This window comes from Penicillium psychrosexuale (genome assembly GCF_028828465.1).
Source record: "Penicillium psychrosexuale strain IBT 29551 chromosome Unknown utg000004l, whole genome shotgun sequence".
Taxonomy (NCBI): Eukaryota; Fungi; Ascomycota; class Eurotiomycetes; order Eurotiales; family Aspergillaceae; genus Penicillium; species Penicillium psychrosexuale.
This window is the reverse complement of record NW_026643189.1, coordinates 2,830,922-2,856,816: the sequence shown is the minus strand read 5'-3', so window position 1 is coordinate 2,856,816 and position 25,895 is coordinate 2,830,922. Positions and strand designations below refer to the sequence as shown.

The 25,895-nt window shown below is 49.1% G+C and overlaps 13 protein-coding genes across 13 annotated transcripts; 8 read left to right on the top strand and 5 right to left on the bottom strand.

Moving 5' to 3' along the window:
• Positions 1-394: 394 nt before the first annotated feature.
• N7518_006911 (uncharacterized protein) lies at positions 395-1,294 on the bottom strand (the record flags this gene model as incomplete). Its single annotated transcript, XM_057187838.1, has 1 exon — positions 395-1,294. One exon carries the CDS (start codon positions 1,292-1,294, stop codon positions 395-397), a length of 900 nt encoding a protein of 299 aa, XP_057039541.1.
• A 1,811-nt stretch (positions 1,295-3,105) lies between these two features.
• N7518_006910 (coiled-coil domain-containing protein MAD1) lies at positions 3,106-5,460 on the bottom strand (the record flags this gene model as incomplete). The annotated part of the gene is made up of 3 exons (XM_057187837.1): positions 3,106-5,022; positions 5,080-5,231; positions 5,298-5,460. 3 exons carry the CDS (start codon positions 5,458-5,460, stop codon positions 3,106-3,108), a joined length of 2,232 nt encoding a protein of 743 aa, XP_057039540.1.
• Positions 5,461-5,831: 371 nt separating this feature from the next.
• N7518_006909 (40S ribosomal eS12 domain-containing protein) lies at positions 5,832-6,651 on the top strand (the record flags this gene model as incomplete). Its single annotated transcript, XM_057187836.1, has 2 exons — positions 5,832-6,123; positions 6,284-6,651. 2 exons carry the CDS (start codon positions 5,832-5,834, stop codon positions 6,649-6,651), a joined length of 660 nt encoding a protein of 219 aa, XP_057039539.1.
• Positions 6,652-7,646: 995 nt separating this feature from the next.
• Positions 7,647-8,546, top strand: N7518_006908 (uncharacterized protein; the record flags this gene model as incomplete). The annotated part of the gene is made up of 2 exons (XM_057187835.1): positions 7,647-7,853; positions 7,914-8,546. 2 exons carry the CDS (start codon positions 7,647-7,649, stop codon positions 8,544-8,546), a joined length of 840 nt encoding a protein of 279 aa, XP_057039538.1.
• Positions 8,547-8,876: 330 nt separating this feature from the next.
• On the bottom strand, positions 8,877-9,557 carry N7518_006907 (uncharacterized protein; the record flags this gene model as incomplete). Its single annotated transcript, XM_057187834.1, has 1 exon — positions 8,877-9,557. One exon carries the CDS (start codon positions 9,555-9,557, stop codon positions 8,877-8,879), a length of 681 nt encoding a protein of 226 aa, XP_057039537.1.
• An 833-nt stretch (positions 9,558-10,390) lies between these two features.
• On the bottom strand, positions 10,391-10,791 carry N7518_006906 (uncharacterized protein; the record flags this gene model as incomplete). The annotated part of the gene is made up of 2 exons (XM_057187833.1): positions 10,391-10,618; positions 10,678-10,791. 2 exons carry the CDS (start codon positions 10,789-10,791, stop codon positions 10,391-10,393), a joined length of 342 nt encoding a protein of 113 aa, XP_057039536.1.
• Positions 10,792-11,764: 973 nt separating this feature from the next.
• Positions 11,765-13,570, top strand: N7518_006905 (Ygr210 GTPase family protein; the record flags this gene model as incomplete). The annotated part of the gene is made up of 10 exons (XM_057187832.1): positions 11,765-11,800; positions 11,851-11,908; positions 11,969-11,978; positions 12,058-12,326; positions 12,386-12,483; positions 12,535-12,831; positions 12,882-13,087; positions 13,142-13,321; positions 13,369-13,489; positions 13,544-13,570. The coding sequence occupies 10 exons, from the start codon at positions 11,765-11,767 to the stop codon at positions 13,568-13,570; spliced, it is 1,302 nt and encodes a 433-aa protein (XP_057039535.1).
• Positions 13,571-13,765: 195 nt separating this feature from the next.
• N7518_006904 (uncharacterized protein) lies at positions 13,766-14,182 on the bottom strand (the record flags this gene model as incomplete). Its single annotated transcript, XM_057187831.1, has 1 exon — positions 13,766-14,182. One exon carries the CDS (start codon positions 14,180-14,182, stop codon positions 13,766-13,768), a length of 417 nt encoding a protein of 138 aa, XP_057039534.1.
• A 209-nt stretch (positions 14,183-14,391) lies between these two features.
• Positions 14,392-16,060, top strand: N7518_006903 (SET domain-containing protein; the record flags this gene model as incomplete). The annotated part of the gene is made up of 4 exons (XM_057187830.1): positions 14,392-14,682; positions 14,744-15,270; positions 15,326-15,905; positions 15,974-16,060. 4 exons carry the CDS (start codon positions 14,392-14,394, stop codon positions 16,058-16,060), a joined length of 1,485 nt encoding a protein of 494 aa, XP_057039533.1.
• Positions 16,061-18,212: 2,152 nt separating this feature from the next.
• facB (C6 transcription factor FacB/Cat8) lies at positions 18,213-20,902 on the top strand (the record flags this gene model as incomplete). Its single annotated transcript, XM_057187829.1, has 3 exons — positions 18,213-18,699; positions 18,749-19,698; positions 19,751-20,902. The coding sequence occupies 3 exons, from the start codon at positions 18,213-18,215 to the stop codon at positions 20,900-20,902; spliced, it is 2,589 nt and encodes an 862-aa protein (XP_057039532.1).
• An 862-nt stretch (positions 20,903-21,764) lies between these two features.
• On the top strand, positions 21,765-22,973 carry N7518_006901 (SNG1 family protein; the record flags this gene model as incomplete). Its single annotated transcript, XM_057187828.1, has 1 exon — positions 21,765-22,973. The coding sequence occupies one exon, from the start codon at positions 21,765-21,767 to the stop codon at positions 22,971-22,973; it is 1,209 nt and encodes a 402-aa protein (XP_057039531.1).
• Positions 22,974-23,284: 311 nt separating this feature from the next.
• On the top strand, positions 23,285-23,716 carry N7518_006900 (uncharacterized protein; the record flags this gene model as incomplete). Its single annotated transcript, XM_057187827.1, has 1 exon — positions 23,285-23,716. One exon carries the CDS (start codon positions 23,285-23,287, stop codon positions 23,714-23,716), a length of 432 nt encoding a protein of 143 aa, XP_057039530.1.
• Positions 23,717-23,957: 241 nt separating this feature from the next.
• On the top strand, positions 23,958-25,804 carry N7518_006899 (sugar porter family MFS transporter; the record flags this gene model as incomplete). The annotated part of the gene is made up of 4 exons (XM_057187826.1): positions 23,958-24,254; positions 24,312-24,568; positions 24,624-25,041; positions 25,094-25,804. The coding sequence occupies 4 exons, from the start codon at positions 23,958-23,960 to the stop codon at positions 25,802-25,804; spliced, it is 1,683 nt and encodes a 560-aa protein (XP_057039529.1).
• Positions 25,805-25,895: the final 91 nt, after the last annotated feature.

Genomic DNA, 25,895 nt, shown 5'->3' with positions numbered 1-25,895 from the left:
GCATTGATTTAGGGAATCTTCCTCGAGCGAAATAGGCACATTTTCACGAATCTTTCTCATCCCCGTCCAAAAATTATCTGCCATCGAAACTTTGAAACCTTTAGACAGTGCTTTGAAGGTGTAAAAAACAAACCCCAAGTTTATAAGATTGAGTTATTAAGCCAGCTTTGAAATCGTTCCTAATCGGATTACAACATACGCCCTAACCTCGGTGCGATATGCAATATGCAGCCTTTGTGACTTCACCTGCTTCTCTACTCTCGAGCATTCTAGAACGAGATCAAAAAGAGAAGAAACATATAGAATCCACAGAAACGATATATCTGGACCCTTGGCTATGAGACTACTAAGTCTACCGCAGCAACCACAGAGCTACCGGAGAAGCGCTTTACGATCACAACCACTGCTCCTTGTTCTCCTCAATCCAGGCTTTGAAGTCCTTCATCCCAGGGTAGAGCTGGCGGCATGCGGTCACATCACCTCCATACCCTTCATGTTCAAACCAACGAAACATATCACCCACGGTACCTTTCAACAAGAACTTGACTGTAGAAGCCACAGGGCAAGGAGCCATAGGCATAGGTGATCCCACGACAGCCTTGAACATCACATCAGCCTCCCTTTGAGTAAGCTCATCGCCGACCAATGTCAGGGCAACATTGCGGTAATCATCAGGTTTCATGAAGCTGTACGCCGCAACCCGACCAATATCCCGAGTCGACACGAACTGCAGCTTCTTGTCCCCCATTTGCTCCCACATGCGGGCAAAGCCCTTCCCATGGATATCGGTAGTGAGATTCTCAAAGAACGTCACGGGCCGTAAGATCGTGTACGTCATATGTTGCGGACTGGCCGCCGCCCTTTCGATCAAGTGATTTTCGATATGGTATTTGGCAGCAAAGTTCTTGACTTTGGTGGGATTGACAGGCGACTTCTCAGGGCCACCGCGGTCACCTGACGAGTAGACAAAGTGTTGCACGCCATGAGCGACCGCCGCGTCGACGATGGCCTTCCCTTGCTGCTCCTCGGCGTCCGAGTTGACCTGCACGCTGTACACGCCCCACACAGGGCCGACTTTTTGGAAGATGGCCTCGGGCTGCGCTGTGTCGCCGTCCACGACGGAGACGCTGAAATTCGCGCCAAGCTTCAGCGCGCGGGGGCTGACGACGTCCCGCGTTACGGCGACGATGTTGAGCCCCGCCGTGTCGGGGGCCGAGAGGAGGCTCTGGATGAGGGCGCCGCCTTGCTTGCCGGTGGCGCCTAGGACTAGGACGGTCTTTCGCGGGGCAGACATTCTGAGATTTGAAATGATAAATGATCAAGAGTTATGAATTGAAGTTGGAGCCTTCGCTGCACTCCAAGGCTTATTGACTAGCTTTGGGGCCTGTTATTGCGCTAGACCAATAATGGAGGAACGCTAGAGCTAGTAGGGGTATGACTGCTGTTGCTCCGTATAAGAACTAATTTTAATTGTGTATCAGAAATATGTCTACCTAGCCAATAGAGATTTCCCATAGGCAGCAACTCAAGCACGCTGATATCTAACAGAGAACCAAATGAGTTGGGCTAGTCTATATGCAATAGCTATCGGAGGAAAAGACAAACTCAATCTGACGGACGGCGAGAATGGTATATGGATTATTGTAGCGCAGTGGCTCATGCTTGGTGAATCTATTTATGTTTACACTAGGCCTGAAGTAATGCTATATGTTATTGGGATCTATTTAAGCTTTCTTTCTCACATTCAATTATGTTGCGCCCACGAATTGATAGAGAGGAAGGAGTGGAATATGTAAGAATCCAAGACCTAACAAATATAAAAGCCTCAACATAGAATCATTCAATTGTAATCGTACTCAAACCCATCGTCAATGCCGTCCCCGATCTGCTGCTCGATGTAGCTTATATCGCTGAATTCAATACATCCAAAACCATCGTAACGGACGGTCTGATTCTTTGAATCAAAGAATCTCCCATCTAGACTGTCCAAGTAAATTTGGAATGCTATCCTAGGTCCGCACGTCCCAAAAGCTTCGGTCAAGCGATATAACCAGCGCCCTGTGGCGTAGGGATCGGAGGTCAATATCTCCTTGCGGAAGCCATCTCGTAGTGTCGAAAAGCTCACTTCCTCGACACCGTGTTCAACTTTCAGGGGCCGCATATCTTCGATTCCCCTATCGAGGAATGCTTGGAGTGAGACAATCCTCAATATGTAGTCCTCAGGTATCTCCCATTCAAATAGATATTCATGTCTGAATACATTTGAATCCAGCCCAAGCTTCTCCGCGAGCCTCTGAGCATGATGTGGGCCGTTTTCTACATCGGCCTCTGGCACTCGGATACAGATGATCCATATGTCGTCTTCATTCCAGGAGTAGTACTTCCCCAGAGCACGATTCAGAGCTTCAAGAGGACGGTCGGTGACAGAAACTAGGGCTGTAGGATGGTCACTCCACTTATTTCGATGAGAGTCGAATTCGGAGAGGAGGGCGTGTTCAGACAATTCCGGACGGTCAAAGTACTTGTCATACGCTCCGGATCTCAGTCCACCAGCACTGGTCAAGGAGAAGCAGCGATAAAAGTATTGATATTCCGTGGTGAGATGGTTGTCAAAGGTAGAGACTACGAAAAGTAAGAAGAGGCAGAGAGGGGGTTTAGCCTTGAGGGGATTAGGCTGCAATGCATAATAGTATATATTAACGTATTGGGTACAACCCCGGTTCTTTTGGTCAGTAAGAAAAAGTACATCCTAAGAGACGCTATAATTACGAGCGTGCGAAGTAGATTATCACAGAGGGGTAAACTATCCTTTAGACTCTTATAGACTGCCCAGAATACTGTACTTTCATGCTTATCTACTTTTCGGCTTTGTGTTCCCCGATTGGGCAGGGGATGTATAGGCTTGCCCTCCCCGGGATCAAAAAAGCGCAAGTGGAAAGATATACATATGCAGTGTTGGTTTAATAATTGCTGCATAAAATATGGCGGATAACCGATGATAAGAACATACAACATAGCACACATTAACATGTGCTGGGGAATCACAGAAATACAGATATAAAAAAGTAGAAAAAGCCTTAGCGAACATGATACTGATCCCACATATCACATCCTAGCAGCGCGGGTGGTCTTGTCATAGAAGTCCAACGTCATGGCCGCCAGGAAACATGGAATATCCTTTCTTTCTTCCACCCAGAATTTGATGAGAGGTTTAAGTTCCATGGCAAACAGACTATTCGGTCCGCCCGATATCTTCATGGTGCCGTTCTCGCCATCGAAAACGATAGAATTTTCTTCCCCATTGCCCATGCTGCCGGGACCAGAGTCAGAAGATGCATCGCAGTCGCCGTGCCGGTAAGCGGAGGAAAGGTGAAACATGGAAGTGACTCGCACTCTACCATTCGGCAAGAAATCAAGCTTGAAGCCGAGAAGAGAGGCGACGGCTTCCCGGAACTCAGAGGACTTAGCTGTCCAGATCTCCTTCAATCGGCGCATACGCTTTTCTTTGTCGGCAACGATGCGCTCCATGTCTTGCATTTCGAGCTTGATGCTCTCCACGGTGCTGACCGGGACAAATTTGACATCGGTACGGCCCCCGCGCAGCTGTGTCATTAGGTCTCTGTTTGCAGACTGGAGGGTTGCAAGAGTAGTCATCTTGATTTGCTCGGTTTGGGCCGTCGGATTATCGCGCAGTTCAAGAATGCGTGTTCGTGACTTGGCCTTCAAAGACTTAATCTGTGATTTGGCCGCATCCAGTTCCCGGCGAGCGAGAGTAGTGGCCTGGTCTGATTTGGTGAGATGTTCCTGGAGCTTGCGGTTCTTGCGGCTGAGCACAGCGATACGCTCGCTTTCGGCTTCGCTGTTAGTCGGAGAAAGAGCTCGTTTGACGCCTCTCGCCTCTTCTTTCGGTGTAGCTTCCTGCTTGGAGAGCTCTTCATGAACTTTGTGAAGCTCACTGCGATATTCATCGACGAGTTGTTGCAGCTGGGTTATTTGTTCGGATTTTTGTTCATCAAACTGCGACTGATCTTCGTTCATTGTAGCCTCTTCCGCATCAAATGTCTTGAGTTGTGCGCGCAGGTATTCAACTTCTTTCACTGCAAGTGCACGCTGACGCTCCAGTCGAGCTCGAAGCCGGCTCTCCGCGGCGCCCGGTCCTCCTGCAGAAGCGGCACCCGCAACGCGGAGTTTCTCCAACTCCTGTTGCAGATTATTTTTATCACTTTCGAGGCTCTTGATAGCCTCGTCCTTCTCAAGGAATTGGGCATCAACAGTTCCGAGACGGTCAAGGAGCGTAGCAATCTCAATTCGTCCTTGAACTACCGCCCTCACGATGGCATCTGGTGAGTCAAATTCTGTAGGCTGGTCGTTTCCCTGCAAAAGACTGACCCAAGATTGTCGTTCATCTTCTAAGATCTGCTTCTGGATCTGAACTGTATTGAGTTCAGCTTCAATGCCCTTCATCAACTGGAGCTGGTTCTCCACTGATCTCTTTTGTTCTTCGACGACTTCAACATTCTTCGAGACTTTTCGAAGGTGACGTAGCTCCGTTGTTTGATCACGGTTTGCTGTCTCCAATTCCCGAATATGATGGACTTGCTCGGAAAGTTCTCTCTTTAATACAGCCAGAACCTCGGCATCGTTCCCTTCGGCCTTCAATCGAATATTTTCCGCTTCGAGCTCGGCGACCTCGGCTTCACGCTGAGACAATTTCTCCTGCGTTGATTCTTGCGATGTCCTGGCATTTTGAATATCGGTCTGGAATTCCTCGATGGTCTTTTGTAGAGAAGCGCGGACTGTCTCTAATTCGTTGATCTGGTATTTGAATTGCCGTTCCTGGTCGGAAAGTCGAGCTTGAGTGTCGTCAAACTCTTCCTGCAAGTTCTGATTATCATCCTGAAGGCCTCTAATTTTGCGCTCAAACGCAAGTTTGTCATTCAAGGCCTGGTCCTGAATTTCTTTCAATTCCTTTGCGAGTTCGTCGCTCTTATGGGTGGCCCGATTACTCGAAGATTCGGCAGTCTGCAGCAAATATTGTCAGTTTGACCTCGTGAAAACGAAAATTTTGTAGCAGCTCACCTGAGCCTTTCGAAAATCCGCATCCGCTTTCAGTTGCAGGTCGCGAATCTCTTTTTCATGGCGAAGAGCCTCCAACTCTCGTTCCTGTTTGATATTCTCGAGCTCGTAATTGAGAGTGCTCAATTGCACGCGTAGCTCATCTTTTTCCGCATCTAGACGGGCCAGTCAGGTATCCGTCGAAGGCATCTCGACTTTATCTGAGCAGGGTATCGTCTCACCATGAATAAGTTGATGGGACTGGGCTTGAGATTGTGTGAAACGGCCAGATTGTCGCATAGTAGTCGATCGGCGCATGGTGCTCCGTGAACCGGAGGGTGTTGGGGGTGAGCCGAATCCAGCAACAAGCTGGGAAGCTGGTCGGTTATTCTGGCTATGGTCCATCTATGAAAAGCCAGGAGAGGTCAGTTGTTGCGCAAAAATAATATGGAGACCCATTAGAGCTCACGGTAAGGTTCAGGCTATCGTAAGCCCCACGGAAATTCCGTTCTAATGCGGCATGAGGCGAGAAGCACTGCACAACTTGTCCTGGAGCTGTATCAAAGGGAAGATGGTTAAAGGCGGCACCGCCTTGTTTAGGATTATGTCAGCGGTGAACTTCACCTCAAAAGGGATTAGCGCCCTTTTAAAAATTATTTCGATTTCGGCATCGAATTCTCAGTTCACCACCTTCACCCGTGACTCCTCTCCTTTCACCTCGGTCTCTCGTTCGATTTTACTCAATTTCTTCCGCTTAATACCCCACAACCGCTACAATGGGCAAGGACAAGGTCGAGAAGAAGGACCGTGCTGAGAAGAAGGAGAAGCGCGCGGACAAGGACGGTGTGCACAAGGTCAAGAAGGAGAAGAAAGAGAAGAAGGATAAGACTACTCTTGTCGATGCAGTAGAGAAGGAGATTGTCTCCGAGCCCATGGAGGGTCTCGAGCAGACCGCTGTTGTCAAAAGTGAGGTCGACGCCGTTGTCCCCATTGGCGCCCTCGTGCCGTTCGCCCACCCATTGGTTGAGGACAAGCAGGCCAAGAAGGTTTTGAAGAGCGTCAAGAAGGGTACGTGAATTATTTTTTTAAGTTTTTACTTGCCTCTCTTACTATCTGTGCGCATGGTCGATTTTCATCGGATTTGGATCGCCCATATTCACTGATCGCATGATTGCGCAACTTTTTTTTCTTATCTCCAGATTCTCCATGCTAACCTTCGTTCTTCTAGCTGCCGTCAACAAGTCTCTCAAGCGTGGTGTCAAGGAGGTCGTCAAGGCTCTCCGCAAGTCTCCCATCCCCGCTGCCAATGCTGCCATCGGTGTCCCTAGCGGTGTCGTCGTTCTCGCTGCCGATATTTCCCCCATGGATGTTATCTCCCACATTCCCGTTCTGTGCGAGGACCACGGAATTCCCTACGTCTTTGTCACCTCCCGTGCTGAGCTTGGTGCTTCCGCTGCCACCAAGCGCCCTACCAGTGTGGTCATGGTTACCCCCAAGGCTGCCAAGGGCAAGAAGGAGGATGATGAGGAGTTCACCAAGGTCTTCGAGGAGCTTGCTGGCTTGGCCCAGAAGGAGATCAAGAAGCTGACAGTCTAAAAATGTTCTCGACTTGTCTGCTTTACCTTTTGTTATTTGCTCTTCCCACGCTGTTCACTGCGAGTGGGTTCTCTGGTTGTACAGGTTTCTGATACCGTCTGTTCAGACGGTGCATGTCTTATGGGGTCCGGCCTATGGGTATCTTTCTATATTTGCTGTTTTGTTCCATCTCGGCGTTATTTCAATGGTGTACGAAAAAAGGCAAGAATTCCAATGAGATACCACCAACCTGATAGACTTTCGGTCATGAGTAAGGTCTTGGGTAATTTTAATGGACATCCATGCAATTTCCAGCCATTGCATTTCCCCGCAGGCAGTGTGACACCTGCATAGACCACGTTGTGCCTGATTGTTGTAGGAGTTGATCTAGAACAGCCGGATCCCCTTGTGTGATAGGTAAACAGGTCGCACATGAAATTAGTCTCGACCCCTTCCAATTTTCGATAGTGTCTAAGGCAGTCAGCCCTACCTAGGTACATTTGCGCGAATGTAATCAGTCACACAGCGTAGCGAAGTCAATAATTGTACTAGCAAATCGGGTCAACACAGCGCTAAATATTTAGTGTGAAGAGCCAAGCCTAGACAATTAGCCTTGCATCGTAAAATGAACTATTACTGTGGCGTTCTATGTCTACGCCGATCAATATGATCAATCCCTACGCCCCTCGACCTTGACATTGAACAAGGGATGAAGTACCCCCAAGCGCAGCAGATATCTGTATCAGCCCAATCACCATGCGTAGCGCCCTGGATGACTCTGATCCTCTGTCAACACTAGCCTAGGTCTAGGGACGTATTTGGTATCAGGCACCGGACCTGAGAATCGGGTGGTGACTTTTGTTCTACGCTTCTTCCTTGTGATCAAGGCTTTATCTCCCCCTGTCTTCAAAAAAATGATATAAGGAACTATATACCCTCATTATGCGTCGGGCAAATAATTCTTTCTGCATATACGGCTCTATCATTTAACCAATTTCCTCTTTATATCCCTGAAAATGCATATCAATTACCCCTCCCTTTTAACATTCGCACTCATTTTGGCTGTTACTCAATCAACTACATCCTACCCTATCCGAACTAGCAAATGCGTCAAGACAGAACAATTCCAAGACCCCAATACCCGCGGAATTTGGAAGGTCTTTGAGCAACATGAAGAAGGATATGATCTATTACCCGACCCACCGCACGTCAAATACAACGGGGTAAGTATCAATCCTATTATGTATATTCTCCACTCAGCGACTTATCTATAGCCACTATAGAACCCAGCATGGCCAACCAACGAAAAAAATGAACCAACAGAGCAGGACACACCAAATGATCGATATACAACAGGAACCTCCGAATCGAGGAAGCCAGTCTCAATCCTGATTCTGGAATCCCCAGAAATACCCGATCAAATGATCCTAAAATACTTGCGCACAAAAAACGCTCTAAACAATGAGCACGAACACACCTCGCCTCCATCTTTCTCCTCCTCTTCGGGTTCATCCCGCTTCACCTTCACAACTTTAAGATCAAACTTCCCACAGTATCCTCTTCCGGGGGTTTCTACGACAGTGATTACTCTCCTGGTGCTGGTTTGGATTGTTATGTTCATCATTGGGTTGCTTGAATTGGCGAATTATCTTTGGAGACGAAGGGAACAAGCTTTGGTGAGAGAGAGTGTTCATAGTCTGCATGATGAGGAGGAAGATGTGGGCTTCAATGAGACAACAAAGATGCCCTTGAGGATAGTTATTACTCCTCCGAGAAGCAATGGACTGTGCTCCGTGGGAGAATACGAATATGAGTTCCTTGAGTCTGTTTCTAGTGACTATGAGTCGGACTATGAGTCGGACTCGGGTTCGGACTCGGGTTCGGAATCTGATGAGTTTGATTATCGCATCTTTTGATAGATAGATATAGGAATGACATGACTAGTTGGCTCGATGGTATGTCTTTTAGCCTTTCCAAGCTTTGATACATCTCATCGTTATTTTCGTTGATCAATTCTTGCTAGTCTTGTAGAATGCATCGAACTTGACAATTACATGGCAGAATTTATAGAGTTGATACAGAGTAAGAATAATTATATTTTCAGGTGTTACTGTACATGAGTATACGCAGTCATAAATCATAGCTCATCATAGTCCCAGCCTAGGCCGAGCCCAATCAAAGCAAGCTCTCTTGCATGATCCCAATACAAAGATGAAACTCGTTGGGCCAAATCTCAAACAATAGACTTAAACACGCTGGTCACTCTGCAGGTGCTCATATACAGTATGGCCATCAGCACCCTTCTGATGAGGGCGGGCGGAGTCATAAGCAGTGTGCGCATTACTGCGCTCAAAACGGTTGATAGCCTCACGGCCAGGGTCCTGGCTGGAGCCGATCTCCGAATCGAAGCTGACATTCTTAGCATTGTCGGAGGGCAAACCACCCCCTTTAATGTCGGTCGCGCCGGCGTTGGGCTGACTCTTATCGTTGAGCTGACTCCTACCACCACTGCCGCCGGTGGTAGAATATTCGCCAGCTTTGATGCCCATTTCCTTCTTGGTTGCAGTTGGACCACCGGCATACCCGTTGTCTGACATTGTGCCAGGGAAGTTGCCTTGGCCAACCACGCATTCGGGGTACTTCTGTTCCTCATGACGGTCCTGGCGTTGAGCGGCGGTTTGGGCGGAGGGAAGCTTGATGGAGGCGGAGACGTCGGTGTTGTTTACTGTGGATTGGTCTCCTGAGACGCCCATGGGCTCGGCGCCACGGTTGGCAGAGAAACCGCCACCCTGGCGGACAGACTCAGCAGCAAGCGAGTCATTGGTTACAGGACCAGATGGTTCTTCGACGGGCTGTTGTGAACGAGGATCGTGAGTGACCTTGGTGCCACGGTTGGTGGGAGGAAGAGGAGTGCCTTGAAGATCCATGATGATTAGATTGAAAAGGTAGAAGGGTAGATTGAAGTTGGTGAAGATTTGTTCGGTAGAGAAGAGATGGGAGATAATTAATTGATGAATTCTACATGGCCGTGATGGCAGATCTATATAGGAAAGCAGTGAGCTATGACCCGACCGCATGTTGGAAGTATATGGTTCTCATAGAACTACATCGTATATCAAAGATAATTGATGTCATACTTACGTTAACTAGGAGCATTTGCAAGATATAGGCAAGCTCAATTTCTTGGCTAGCAGCAGTCCATGTCGACTAATTATATTTGAAATACTCTGTTTGGTGGCTGGAGAAACCGATCGAACTCGCATGTGGAGAACATGCTCCTCTCTGATGTATTCATGCTTCCAAAGGGGAAACTATGCCCCCACCTCTTATCCCTGTATCTCCTGAGAAGCTTGACGTTGAGAGGCGATTGACGTCAGGTCTAGACCCTGATATGCAAACAGTGCAAGTCTTAGCATTTAATCTTATATTTTAAACGAAGACGGCATAGCTGTTTTTCATAGCAGCAGACTTTTATATTTTTATTGTACACATGTATAGTTTTGGCTTAACATTGACACTACATGAAACCATAGGCTTTCTAGATCTGCACTATCATAGCCTCCGAGTAGAAAAAAAAGTGAAAACGGTTTTTTTTTTTTCTTTTCAATTATCTATTTGATATAGTACAAACCATCAGCTTGAAAAATTTGCAATTCCAACTTCGTCGCTCATAACTTGAGAGAAAAAATGACTATTACACATAATAAACCCTCGTGATCACATATTAACGGGCCATACCTAGCATCAGTCAAGGTGTGATCTAGTCCTCGTCCTCGAGCCCAAGTTCGTTAGCACTACTGCCGGCAGGAGCACTTCCACGCAGGCCACTGTTATCAGGAGGGAACTCTAAACGTCCAGAGCCAACGCCGGTAATACGTTGGTCGAGGGAATTCCAGTCACTGGCAACTGGGGGTTGATCAGGCAGAGGCAGGTTGGCCTTAACCCTGTCAATTTGTGCGGACTTGTCGGTGTTTTGGTCGATAATAGACTATAGAGAGCATGTTAGGCTATCTGATTTCTGCTTGGCGTTGGTTGCAGATAGCTCACCTTCATTCTAGAGACATTTGAGTCCGCTGGAGGGTTGCCACCGTGCAACTGGGAAAGCTTGGACTCGGCCCTGCGAAGGTCCTGGATGGTGGTGTGGAAGGTAGCATCAGACATTTTGCGTCCGGCTGTAAATTTGATGATTCAGACGAAGAAATGTCAGAAGTGGCTGGGTATGATTTTGAACCTGAAGCCTCAAGGCAAATAAGGACTTATATATCTACCATTTTCTCTGTCGATGGCAAGATGCTGTGACGTTTGCTACAATGACGCCATGGCATCCAATGCCATGGGTATTCTCACCACAGAACCATCTTTGACATGCTTCACCTTGGTTGGGAATTCTAGGCTGTTGGGCCAACAGCAGAGTAATTAACTGGGTGAATCTTGGGGACTGGCATCATAGATGATGGACCACCTGAGGTGGCGAGCCTGCTGATTTGCTTCAACGACAAGATGCTACCAAGATGCTACGCATATGATCCCACTCGAGGCCTGTCGAGGAGCCAACGGATATCTTGAAGCTAAGACGGCCGAGATGTTCTGGACAGATTGTATGCAATATCCTTCAGTCCATTGATTGTCGATGTTCTCACACGTTTCTTGGTATATTTCGATCGCGATCGGGAACCCTCGATGAATAATCGTGGAGGGCAATATCTTAAGCTCGATCAGAGCCTAGTACATCACCTATCTCATGTTTGACAACACAGCAGGAGCCCATTTCAATCAAGCTTGCACAGACCTGGAATTCAAGGACGGGTATAGATATACAACGGCTAGCCATAAATTTCCATCATGAATTATAGCCAACAGACCAGATATCGGTTTCTATCCTCAAGTTATTCCATAATGATTTCAAGGTGCGATAGTAGACGCAGTGGATATCCACTGAAGGCTTGAAGAGTAGCGGCGTCCTAAAGCGGCATAAAAGCATGCAGGTCATGGCTAGCACCGCCTTCCCTTTTAAAGCGGCAGAAAATGTTTCTTATCGAAAGACAGCCAACCCCGAGGCGCGTGGAGACTTGGTGAATCAGGTCATTGTGTTATTCCAAGGATCGTTTGCCCTTCGACGCATCTATACTTCAATATGGGTCGAGATCCGCTGATCGGACTGGTGGGAAAGGTATGTTGTTCCCCTCCATTGTTCTCACACCCCACTGACGAGGGACATAGCCGTCTAGTGGAAAATCTACAACATTGAACAGCTTGACCGATGCGACTTCGAAAGTCGGTAAGTGAACCGAGATGCGATTATGACCAACTGAAACCTAATAAATTATGTTCGGAACAGGAAACTTCCCGTATGTGCTCCCCAATTGTTCTACATGAGCATCTCCACCTTATCGCATTGATCGCGCAGACCGTGTTGACAACCAACAGCTTCACAACCATTGACCCCCAGCGAGCCATCGGATACCTTCAAATCGACTGCCCATGCCAGCGATACAATGTTTCAGATCGCTGCCAGCCCAATTACGGAGCCTGCCACGAAGGGCGACGTTCCGTGCCGATTGAGTTGCTGGATGTTGCAGGTCTTGTCCCAGGCGCGCATCAGGGACGCGGACTAGGTAACAAGTTCTTGGACGATCTGCGTCACGCCGATGCTCTAATTCACGTCGTGGATGTGAGCGGGACCACGGATGCTGAAGGTTAGTTGGGTGTGGGGATTGAATACAATGGCGGGATCGGGTGTTGATAAATATCGCAGGAAAGGCTACTCGAGGATACGATCCCTCAGTAGACATTGAGTGGTTGCGATCAGAGATAGTTCGATGGGTTCTAGGAAACTTGATGGAGAGGTGGTACGTTTGCAAGTGCCAACAAGGGAACGAGGGACAAGTGCTGATCTCTCCTTAGGGGTTCAATAAAGAGGAGACATCAGGCATTGAGTCAGTGGACCTCTCCAATGCTGCTTATGACACCGAACTGACTCTTAGCACAGAGGCAAACCCTGTCGACACATTACAGAAACAGTTTGCTGGTTATGGAAGTACCCACGCCACTGTTGCACGATTTATGGATAAGCTCGCCTTAAAAGAGCCATTGGAAGACTGGTCAAATGAGACGGTGGAGCTCGTTGTTAACGCTTTTATCGACGAGAAATTCCCCACGGTATTCGCGTTGAACAAGATCGACCACCCAGATGCAGACAAGGTACGAATATTTGGCTTATGGCTCATATATTGTTCTGACAGGAATTGCAGAACATCAGCAAAATTGCGAAAATGCAATCTCCCGAAAGCATTGTGCTTTGCTCCGCTATATCCGAGGTGTTCCTCCGAAAGCTGGCAAAGCAGGATTACATCAAGTACGTCGAAGGCAGTGAGTTTATCGACACGCGAGAAGATTTGATCGAGATGGGCGACCCAGACGGAGGAGGCCTCAAAGAGATGGACGAGAAATTGAAAACGTATGTTCCGTGCTCATAGAAAGGTTGTACTTTTGCTGACTGACTTTGCTCCAGTCGGGTTGAGAACATGAAAGATATGGTGCTGTATCGATTTGGATCAACTGGGGTCGTCCAATGTCTTTCCCGAGCCGCAGAGCTTCTAGGACTCGTGCCAGTGTTCCCCGTTCGAAACGTGGCGACATTCAACTCTGGCACTGGAACTGCCGTATTCCGCGACTGTGTTTTGGTCAATAAGTAAGTACTCTCTATTAGAAGGCTGACGCCGGTCTAACATTTCACAGAAACAGTACCGTCGGTGATGTTGCCCGGAAGGTGATGGGCGACGTACCTATCAACTATGTCGAGGGTGTGGGTGGAACTCGAGTCTCCGAGGATGACATTGTGGCAGTTGGGAAACACGACGTGAGTGCCCCCACTAACTACATAATACGGTTTATTGACTGATTACCATGGCAGATATTATCGTTCAAGGTTGGTCGGTAGACCAGTTCCTTTATGTACAGCATCTCCCATGATATGACATTAGTAATGGAAATGTCTTATGGACTCGTTCTCTGCTAGAATCACAAATTTGGGGCGTCGACTTCACCGTCGAGCTCGAAGAACGCATAGCCCATCACAAGATACTTTACTTCAAACCCCCCTGATTAATTCACAGTCAGCAACAGAATTCCCCTATCATTTATGTGAACTGACCTTTTGCCGCTCGTCGTTCATGCCAATGATTGGCTCTGGCGCATTGGGATGCTCCTCTTTAGCCTTCTTCCCACGTTTGGTCCCGCCTCTCTCGGTCATTCCCTGTGACTTGCTTTCATCTGCAATACCCTGGTATGCTCTCCTCTCCTTCAATCCAGAGGCCGCTGCATCTGAATGTACATCGTCTGTATCACCTTTCTGAGACCGCTTGCGTATGTGGTCCTCCGCCGAACTCCCTTTCCAATCCTCGAAGATGGAGTAGTATCGGACCCCAAGTGGTGCACGGAGAACTGGCGGGCGTATGACGGACTGTAACGGTAGGATGACCCGCCAAGGTTGCCGTGAAACAGACATGTTGTGCAGCATTGATGTAGCAGAAAAGATACAGTGGTTGCGCATAGTGGATTGCGAGTAAATCTAAGTACTTGACTCGCCACAACGTTGGCTTTTATGATTATTTCTACTGCGTGCTATGACGTCCCTATGTTGCAATGCGAATTTGTCCAAAAAGGGTAAGGGAGCCGGTTCGAGCGGGCTTATCGATAAGGAATCGATCGTCATCGACGCGACATTTTAACTAAGCGGACGACACCAACCGCCAACTCACTATGAAACGCGAGTATATCCCGGTAGAATCCCTGCCAGCCTGGCAGCGGCTCAGTGGGGTCGTCGTCCAAGGCATAGAAGTGCAAAAGATTGGATCTGATCAACATGGCGCCGACAAAGGCAGTGCGCTCATCGCAACAGAAGCCCAGACGAGCAGCGAGGACGACACAAACCCCAAGATCCTGCTACAAATTCCCCCGGAATTAGTTCTCTCCCTGGAGACAGTCCATAACCATGCCAAAACCGACAGGTATTTGCGCGATGTGTTGGAGGCAATCGGCGACTTTGGAAGGGTATGACCCGGGCCTGCTCCCTTGCGTGTATCTAAAGGGCAAAACCAACTAAGATACACAGACAGCCAGAGGAGCAATCCTCATATTTTTACTCATTCAACTGTCCCATAGCAGCCCGGATCTGCGCTCAGGACACGAGACCATCGGTGTCTCCAATCCCTGGACTGAGTACGTGAAGTTCTTGCCTCCGTCGTTCCCGCTGCCTACCTTCTACACCAGCGAGGAAAAGGAGCTCCTCCGCGGCACGTCGCTGGCCGAAGCTCTCGATGCGAAGCTTACTTTCCTGGATCGGGAGTTTGAACAGCTTCGCGAGGCTACGGAGGGTATTCCGTGGTGCCAGCGGAGCTGGTGGGATGAGAAGACCGGCGCGCTGAACATTGATGATTGGAAATATGTTGACGCTGCTTATCGGTCGCGCATGCTGGAGCTACCCGGTAGTGGTCTGGCGATGGTACCTTGTGTTGATATGGCCAATCATGTCTCCGGTGATGGGGTCAAGGCGCTATACGATGTAGACTCGGAGGGGAATGCCGTTCTCCAGTTGCGATGGGGCAAGAGCCTTCAGCCTGGAGAAGAGGTTACGATTTCGTGAGACTATTCTACGATGGACGAGGTTGTGGACTTGGCTGATATGGCATGACAGGTACGGGGATGAAAAGCCCGCGTCTGAGATGATATTTTCCTACGGGTTTTTGGAAAGCGGCATGACGGAAGCACGGGGGATTGTTCTCAGTTTGGATATCCCAGCGGATGACCCTCTGAGCCTCGCAAAGAAGATGTTCTGCCGGGAGAATCCGGGCCTACGAATCTCGGCCGTTGAGGGCTCTGAAGAGGTGACCTGGGAGAGTGGGCTTGCATGGATGGCATGCGTGAACGAGGAAGACGGACTTCACTTTGGGATCGCACAGACAACTGACGGCGACCAGGAGCTGGAAACGACCTGGAAAGGCGAGAAGATCGAATCAGCTAGCCGTCTCCGCGAGCTACTCACTGTTGATCCTCTGTGGGATATTTTCCAGCTTCGTGCTGCGGTGCTGCTGCTCGAACGGCTCGAGACTCAGCTCGCTCTTCTTCAGGAGATGGAGGAGATTATCACGAATTTACGAGAGGACGAGGCAGATTTGGATTCATTGTTCCGACCTGGGATCTTCGCCTCGATTGCCCAGTTCCGGACATTGGAAGGGGAGCTGCTGGAGAGGGCTGTTGAGGGATTAATAAAACAGGTAAGTCTGTCTACCTGGGTGTCTTACAGGGCCCCTTCTTATTTCTCGCCACTAACCATGACACGCAGAGAACAGAGCTACTGGCATCTCAAACGGTGGCCGATTATTTCAACGCACAAACAGGGGGGCCGGACGAAGCCGAAGACTTTTCATGAATGCGAGAGCCCAGATTGTGTTGATGGGTCTAAAGGCCAGACTACAGAGTACAGACTAGACAAGCAAATAATATCGCCACGGAGGTGTTCAAGCATCCGAAGCATTCCTAAACATCCACCTCCTGCCCAATCTCGTTGGCTAGCAGCCTGCAGCCAGCCCAGTCCCCGCCAGATCATCTCAAAAAAGGTTGGGAGCCCCACCGCCCCTTAGCGCATCGAACTATTCCATGTGTAGAGACTAGCGTCCAATGATGACGAAAAGACAGGGAAAAGAGAGGTATGACGTTCCTAGTGGAAGATCATTGAGTGGAAAAAGGGGTGAGGAATACCACGATCGTAGGGATCTACGTACTACCGGCAGTCTATTACCGTCAGTGCGCCAGTTCAGATTCTGCCTGCAGCCCAGGTTGTACCAATCTCGCCTTGAATATTGTCGAGGCGAATTTTCATGCTTAAATGATCAATGCTTAAATTCTCTAGTTTTATGTGTTGTCTATATTTATCTCTATACTCCATAGTTACTTAGTACATAGTATTATTATTATCATTATAATGCATGTGACTTCTTTCATTTATAGTTTAGTTATGATGCAGAAATTACATCTTCCAACAGCTAATAGAAACAAAATAGAACAGGCAATGGAAAAGTAGGCGAGGTCAAATTCAAATTCAAATTTCAGGTATTACAGGGTCAGGTGCATGCGGGGAAGCCAAGCCAGTTACAGACACGTCCGAGAATCACCGGGCTGGCCTGGCGTTTTCGTAAACGAACTTTGGCCGTGACGATGACGTGAACTCGGTATGCCAGCAGCGCGCATAGTTTCAAGTCTACAATTGGAAATGAGGGAATTGGCTATGGAGTCCGGAGTATGTGCATCGTAGCTGTCCATCGCGAAATCTCCACCCGAACGGAGCCCGGTGGGGCCCGTGACTTATAAAGTATGGTTCGCTGATTTCTCGGACAAAACTCGCTGGACGGAACAGAACGGCACTGTGGTAAGATTACCGATTGAATACGAGGCGTATTATTAATTCGTAAATTGCCCATTACGAGTGCTATATGATTGTCGAACTATATCCCGCGTCCTTGGTTGGGCGCGGATGACAACGACTTAATCGCTTCAGTTGATAGGTGCCCAGGTGGAGCTAGTAGCGCTAGTAATATAATTCACACAAATCCTTTGAAACTCGAGTTGCATTGGATTGTTTTTCCCCCGCGGTTGATCCCTTGAACGAGTTCGCCACTGCAGTGAAGTCTATATCTTACTTCATTATATAATTTAAACCTTGGGGGCTATCCCGGGGATTTCTCGATTCTCGTAAATTAGCGTTGGATTGGGTTTGGTCGTGGGCGAGATGACTTCAGGAGACAACGCGTGGCCAACGAATAAGATGGTACTTTGTGCGCAGTATCCAGGGTGTTCAGTATGCGAACCTTGGAAGGATCGCGGAGTTATCTCGTGCCTTTTTTTTAGTGGAAAGTGAGACATATTAACCGTGGATGGTGGCCGATCATCGGACCAGGATTTAATAGGAAGCCTAGCCAAACCTGCGTTAATTGACACGAGCTGCACAACCCGGGGGAGGAAGTCGGAAGCGGGTTGGGAATTGCCCGCAACCGGGTTGGATTCGAGTCTGCACTCTAATATGTAGCACTCGAAAAGTCTATCTCGGTACTCAATACAGACAAGTAACCCTTCCTTTTCCATATTCCCATCCGTAGATACTGCTGTCCAAAGAGTAGAATGTGGAGTGCGGGGACCGGGAGGATCGGATCCAACCGTTCAGACATAAGAAATGTCGACTGCAGGAAGAATCCGGGGCGAGTTTTGAGCGGTTTACGGGGTAACAGGTATGGAGCAATACCGATTATTAGTTTACCATACACCGTCCAGTTTATTGGAAGGCTCCGAGGTCAGCAGGCTCCACTTTCCACTGACTCAGCGACCCCATCTTCCCGAAGGTCGCCCCCCCCCATGTTTCTAGGCTTCTTTCTGCATACACCCATACTTATCCAATTCAAACTGGTGATTCTTTAGTTGCATTGTCCTGGTATCAATAATTATTATACACAGTGCCTGCGTACACTCCTGGCGCCTTCCAAATACAACCAACTCAACCCCCGGTGGCCCGTGTGCCCCTTCTGCACAACATGCCTGGTATCTTGCCGATGAAAGTGATCAAGGTCGGTGGCACTGGCACCACGAGCCGTATTGCTCAGGCCTGTGACCGATGCCGCAGTAAAAAAATACGCTGCGACGGCGTTCGCCCCTGCTGCTCACAATGCGCCAACGTGGGCTTCGAGTGCCGCACCAGCGATAAACTGAGCCGCCGCGCCTTCCCACGGGGATATACCGAGTCGCTAGAAGAACGAGTCCGGAGCTTGGAAACGGAGGTCAAGGACTTGAAGGACCTGTTGGATGAGAAGGATGAGAAGATCGATGTCTTGTCCCGGATACATTCGTTTACGCCACCACAACGAGCCCCTTCTGCAAGGTCTCCTTCAGCGTGTGCGACAGTAAAGTCGAATACTTCGGAGTCGTCGGATGGCATGTTCCATGTAGAGCGATCGACGACTCGACCATCTCCACAATCGCAGAACCCTTTCGTCGGATTTTCTAGCACACAGGGCTTTGCTGGTATGTTATGCGTTTCCCTTTGCAGGAGACAATCAACTTACATGTGCAGATGTGTTTACCAACAAGCTTGTCCTTGAGGGGAAATCAGCAACCAAGGTGCCTACCAGAGCCCTCACTGCCTTGTCTGCCTTGGTATTCCAGGGTGCCCCCAACCAGGCTGTGAAGACACCACCTCGCTTGGTGTCGGACCAGCTGATTAACATCTTCTTCCAAGAATGGGCGCCGCTGTACCCGGTGGTACATCGTCCGACCATTCTAAAAGCTTATGAGCAGTATCTCAACAACACAGAGACCCTGCAGCGTAATCCCCATGTGATGGCCCAATTGAACCTGATTTTTGGTATTGCTGCTCTTTCATCAATGTCGCGAACCAATCAAGATCCGACTTTCTTTGAAGAGAATTGGTCGGCCACCCTTGATTCGTTCTCGAGTGAAACCTCCATTTCCAGTCTGCAGTGCTTCGTTCTTGGTCAGATTTATTGCATGACCAAAGGCGACTACCGCACCTTGCTTCGCTACCGTGCCCTAGGTGTGGATATCTGCCATCAGCTAGGAATGCACGAAAACCAAGAAAGCTCCGGAAACCCACTCGAGGACGAGACTTATAAGAAGGTTTTCTGGTCACAATATGTGCTTGACCGATTCTGCTCCGCGCTTACTGGACTGCCTGTCCTTTTGCGCGAAGAGGATATCGAGACTGAGTATCCGGTTGATGTGGATGATGAGAATGTCACAGAAACAGGCTTTTTGCCCACCCTTCCTGGCGAATCCACTCGCATCTCCAGTGCCATTGCTCTCTTTGGAGCTGCACGGATTCTGAACAAGGCTCTGGCAGATCTGTACCCTTCAAAATCTGGCTACGATGTGTGTGTCTCCAAAATGCGCTCGGTAACAGGGCAATTGGACGAGTGGCTTCACACACTGCCGCCACACCTTCGTCTCGAGTTCAGCCAGGACAAGCCTAGTACGAACGTCACGAGTAGTCGGTCGCCGCTCCTGGTAAGTCTCAGCATGGATTCATTAATGTTTACAGAATACTGACCTGCCATAGTCACTCGTATACTATTTCATTCGATCTTTGATTCATCGCCCAGCTGTCTGCTACGCTGACGAGACCCTTCGCTCTCAGTCTGTCCTAGCGGTGTCCGATTCAGCAAAGCACATCATTCAGATTCTTGAACTTCTTGACGAGAGGCGTTTGTGTCTGTCTGTTTGTGTTAACAGGAAAGAGCTCATCTTCCTTTCCGGCCTTGGACTCCTCTGGCAAATTCTTGATGTCAAGAACGATAGCAAACTGGCCAAGGATAGCCAGAAGCTGCTTGGCACTGCCATGCAATATCTCCAATTAGAGTCGAGCGCGGCGGCTGTTGAATTCAACATGCTGTCCAACACTCTGATTCCTCTGGACGGCGAAAGACGCCCTTCAGTGAGCAACCAGCACCAGGAGATGGTGGCGCCAACACAAAAGCCCCGAAAATCCCCCAAGAAGCACTTGCAGGCCCTAAAGTCTCGCCTTATCGCCTGCTCCACGCGTGATAAGCAGCCTCCCACCCAACAACCCTCTCCTCAATCCTCCCGCCGTAACACCATCTCCGGAGCCACACCCCCACTTATTCCCCAGTCGCTCCGCTCCCCTAGCTGGAGCAGCCTGCCCCTCTCTCAACCTGACCATCTCTCCGGCCCACTCTACCACAATGACAAGGCAAATTCTCCCTTGGATCTAGCCTCAGACCCTCGCTTATCCGCATCCTTGGGGTACGACCACTCACGCAACATGTCCTGCTCTACGCCCTCCGACCCCCAAGCTGGCGTCATCACAATGGCCGATTGGGAATATGTGCTGAGTGACATGGACCGCGGATACTCCAACATCTTCACAGGTATTTATGGCGGCAAAGAATGCGGCGAAGACCCGGGCCCGTTCGCCTCAATTGCAGCAGAATACAACCGCAAACCCAACGACTCTTCCCTAGTTAACCACGCACAGGGTGAGATGCACGACCTCTCGCCCGAGGCGTGGTCCGCCAGTAGTGGCGACTTCGTACATAAACAAGAACATACCGCGCAGAGCGTCCTGAGCTATTCAAGCGAGAGCATGGGAAGCGCCGAGGAATCTCTGGCGCCCTATGCCGATGTCCGGGTCTGTCCGGAAGATATGAATACGATGGACCCGTTCCATACTTTTGCTCTGCATGGTGAATGAGCTCGATGAGTTTCTTTGGTCGATGGGTGGGACCGACTCTTGTCCGTCTGATTGGTTATATAGCGCTGGGTGTCTTTTTGGAAGGATTTGGGTTTGACGCTTTTCTGTTCGATTCATGATACCTGTGGATGGGGGCGTTATTTGCCTTTATTTGTTTTGATTTTTGTCTGGTATTTTCCTCCATCTGCCTTGGGTCTTCTCTTATGTTTGGAAACATTTTTTTGTCTGTCGTAGTGGTACAGTATGCTTGGGGATAGGCGACGTCTAGGATGTCGTTATATGAATTTGATGATGATCAAACACTCGTTTGGACCTAATCACACCTGAAGAACGGAGTAGATCCATATGGGAATACTATTCTTACAAGCATACACAGCACAGCGCTTTAAACTCGGCCTAGGTTCTTGCTAGCTTCCTGATAGGAATGTTTTACCCCTCAGGTCTTTCTCTTCCTAGAGGATATTGTTGTGGAACATCGCATGGATTACTTGGAGGAGCAGCTATCCTCGTGTAGCAGCTGGTTAATGAGAATGGTCCTTCATAACCAATTGCAGTTTGATCCGAGGTGTTATGCCGCTGAGTCAGCGGAAAATTGAGAGCCTGTCTGGCTAATATGATTGGTAGGCCTCATAGTATAATGTATTCCAGAGATATCGTTATACTTATACTTCGAATGGTGCAACCACTTGGAGTGACCAAGATCGCGTAAATATCCATGGGTACACAGCCAGTAAGCAACACAGGGATCGGCTTCCGACAATTCCTATAAATTTCACTTTTCAGGGGACATCAGTCACCGTTTACACATTATCACCTTGAATCTACCTACATCTCCTAAGCTGACATCAACTCATATCCCAAAATGGGCGCGTGGAAGGAGATCCGGCCTCGGTTTTTGCCAGCTGTGATTATCATGTTTCTCCTCCTCCAGGTCCTTTTCTTAGTGAACATGTGCTATCTTTATGCAACGCAGTTCCGAAGTACCACCCGCTATCACAATTTCAATGTGCTCTATGTTGACTATGACGGTGGTATCATCGGAAAGTCAGTGTCAGACGCCTACCACCAACTACGAGGAGACGGGTTCCCAACCCTACTGCCGAGATCTTCTAACGAATATCCCCAGCCAGAGGATATTCGCGAAGCCGTATGCCGCGGTGAGTACTGGGCGGCTATTTACACTACCTCGGATGGATCAGCTAGTCTGGAATCAGCGCTGGCAAACGGGTCAAACCCGCCGACCTCACTCACTTACATCTGGAACGGGGTTCGATACCCAGTGTTCTCACAGGCCGCAGTCTACACCAACATCCTGAAACTGATCACAACCACCCGATCAACATACTACGCCAACGCTGGATCTTCAATAGTCGCTTCCGCCGACTTCTCTAACGAAGCCACCCTCAAAGCCTTCCTCGACCCGATCCACGCTGCAGAAATCAACATCAAAGGCACGCAGCAAGGCACAAGAGTCTTCTACAACACAGTCTCCATGGTGATACCAATCGTGCAACAGTTCTTCTTCCTCTTAGCGCTGAACGGGATCTCAACCCATCTCGACGCATTCACAAACCTATCCTGGAAAACCAACGCCCTGATCCGCGCCATAGCTTCTACCCTCTACACCCTCACAGGCTCACTGCTAATGGCCGGGTATATCTGGGCGTTCCGGGAGTCATGGGGACAGCGAGGAAGTCGGTTCGCGCTGACCTGGGCCATCATGTGGCTGTTAATGCACATCAACTTCCTATTCTTCGATATCGCGACTGCGTTCATCCCCATTCAGTTCATGCCGTTTGTTGTTCTGACGTGGGCTATTCTTAATGTCGCTAGCACTATTAGCCCGTTTGAGCTTAGTCCGGGGTTCTTTCGATGGGGATACGCGCTTCCGTCATATGAGGCGTACCAGGTCCTGGTTCAGATTTGGTCTGATGGGTGCGATAATCGGCTTTATCGGGCGCTTCCGGTTATGTTCTCTTGGTGGATTGTTGGGGTTCCTGTTGCGGTTTATGCGATGCGGTACCGGTGCAGGACTGCGGTGGCGGCACGGGAAGTCTTGGATCGTGCATGACCCGTATTTTGAAGTACACTAATTGACCGAGATTCTCCCGTCCAAACTCTACTTACGGTGGGTACCCGTGGCATGGAACGGTTGGAAACTCACGTTGCCTTCCTTTTGCATAGTAGATTCTCTGGGCCGGAGTACGATTGAATAGACTATCTAGCAGAAGCTTATGTGGTCTATGCTACCCAATAAGACGTCTAGAATTGAGGACTATAGTTTGATCAAATAATCCGGTTCAGTACTTTCGACATTTGGGTTTCTAGGTCCAAGAGAATCATGTAAGCCCTATGTCCTATAGTAATGTGAATAAAAGCAAAATGGACATGGACTATACTCAGCACTCACAAAAGTACAGCCAGGAAGACTATCACACGTCTTTCTACTCACTAGTCTATTTGTTTATCGACATTACTTCTGATTTGATTCAACCCAGTCAATATTGCGAGATTGCCATGTCCGGTAATGCCAAGCTTTGTGGCTGCCACCGATTACATCACTACTTCTCCAGACCTCGGGACCCAGACTACCGCGTGGCTGATTTCCCCGGAATATTCTTCCTTCCCACAAAAAACAAGAATCACGGGGGCCCAAACGCGGAGATTTTGCCACCGAAAGTCGGGGACGTGGAGTCTAGGGTTGAGATGCCGACCAACAGCAACGACGAACCACCCGCACACCCCGTAGCCGACCCGGGAGACCTTCCAAATCCGGATGGTATTCCCCGGACTATGTCTTTCTTGCGGAGATAAGCGACGCCGCGAAGGGTGCGTGCTCCGGGTTTCGGGTCAACGTGTCATCGGTGCGAGGCGTCCTTCCCGACTCGGTAACCATGAGTCCTCAGAACCCGGCTTCCGTCACTGTGCATGTTGCCTAGCCTTGGCTTTCTTAGCCAGGCACGGTTCTTATAAGAAGGCCAATCTGGTCCGGCTTTGATTTCGAAAATCAGTTGCGAATAGCAGATACTACAGGTAAAGAGTACTCGCTGGCGCTATGTTCGATAAGATCCTCAAAAAGCGTCCGCAGGACCTCTATGAAGACTCCCACGTCCCTGCAAATGAACAGGAGAATGGTCCCGGTGATGTCGTCGACACGCCTATTCCGCTCCTCACTTGGCGGTCGTTCATTATGGGCATTCTCGTCTCTATGGGCGGTTTCCTTTTCGGTTACGACACTGGTCAGATCTCTGGCTTCCTGGAGATGAAGGACTTCCTTGAGCGCTATGGTGAACTTCAATCGGATGGGACTTATCATTTCACTAATGTCCGTTCGGGTCTTATTGTCGCCTTGGTAAGTAGTGTGCTCTTTGTCATTTCTTCCTTCTATGCTAACACATCCAACCTACAGCTGTCGATTGGTACTCTGATAGGGGCTTTAGTCGCAGCACCGATCGCCGACCGCTTCGGGCGAAAGTGGTGTATTAGTTGGTGGTCTCTGATGGTGTGTGTCGGAGTCACGATCCAGATATCCTCGCCTTCTGGCAAATGGTACCAGGTTGCCATGGGTCGTTGGGTCGCCGGGCTCGGAGTTGGGGCAGTTTCTCTACTCGTACCTATGTACCAAGCCGAGTCAGGACCGAGGCACATTCGAGGATCATTGATTAGGTATGTTGGAAGCCAGCCCTATGGTCATCCTGTATCGCCTTCTAACTCTTATCAGTACATACCAGCTATTCATCACACTTGGAATCTTCGTTGCCAACTGTGTCAATTTCGGAACCGAAGCTCAACCCGGCCCCAGTTCATGGCGTATCCCTATGGGTATCACATATATTTGGGCTGCAATTCTGGGTGGTGGTATGATGTTCTTCCCTGAAAGTCCACGCTACGACTACCGCCATGGCAACGTGGAGAAAGCTATGAACACCCTTTCCAAAGTCTATGGTATCCCTCGCAACCACCGCGCTCTATACATCGAGTTTGATGAGATTAGACAAAAACACGAGGAAGAAAAGCTCAACGGGAAGGTTACCTGGATACAGACGTTCAGTGCCCCGACGATGGCGTACCGGATCGCTGTTGGCGTCGCTCTGCAAGCTCTCCAGCAACTGACGGGTGCTAATTACTTCTTCTATTATGTAAGTTTAATCTGGTATAATACAGGAAATACAACCAACTAACACCTACTAGGGAACAACGATTTTCAAGGGCGCTGGCATCCAGAACAGTTATGTCACGCAGTTGATTCTAGGCGCCGTCAACTTTGGATCAACGTTCCTCGGCCTCTACCTAATCGAAAACTGGGGCCGACGCCGTTCTCTTATAACCGGTGCGCTATGGATGTTCGTCTGCTTCATGGTCTTCGCCTCGGTGGGCCATTTCTCTCTGGACCAACAGTTCCCAGAGAGAACAAAAACCGCCGGCGTAGTTATGGTAGTCTTTGCCTGTCTTTTCATTCTTGGCTTTGCTAGTACCTGGGGTCCCATGGTATGGACGATCGTCGCTGAGTTGTTTCCTTCGCAATACCGCGCGCAGGGCATGTCTCTGGCGACTGCATCCAACTGGCTCTGGAACTTCCTCCTTGCCTTCTTCACGCCCTTTATTACCGGCGCCATTGACTTCCGCTTCGGGTATGTCTTCGCTGGATGTCTCTTTTTCGCAGCGGCTCTGGTTTACTTCGCCGTTATGGAGGGACAGGGTCGTACTCTGGAGGAGATTGATACTATGTACCGGATGAAAGTGAAGCCGTGGAAGAGCTCGAAGTTCCGGTTCCCTGCTAATCCAGACCTTATTCGGGCCTCATTGGATAAAAATGAGGAGGCTCCTATATCGTCTCATATTGATCTTCCTACTGAGATTCGAGAAGATGGGTCGGTGCCGGAGAGGCAAGCGCAAGCATGAGCGTGGTTGTGTATGTACCAATAGTCTTGCTTCTTTTTCTTTCATAACATCATTTTTTATTTAATCAGTTGGCATATAGCTTTCAATTTAT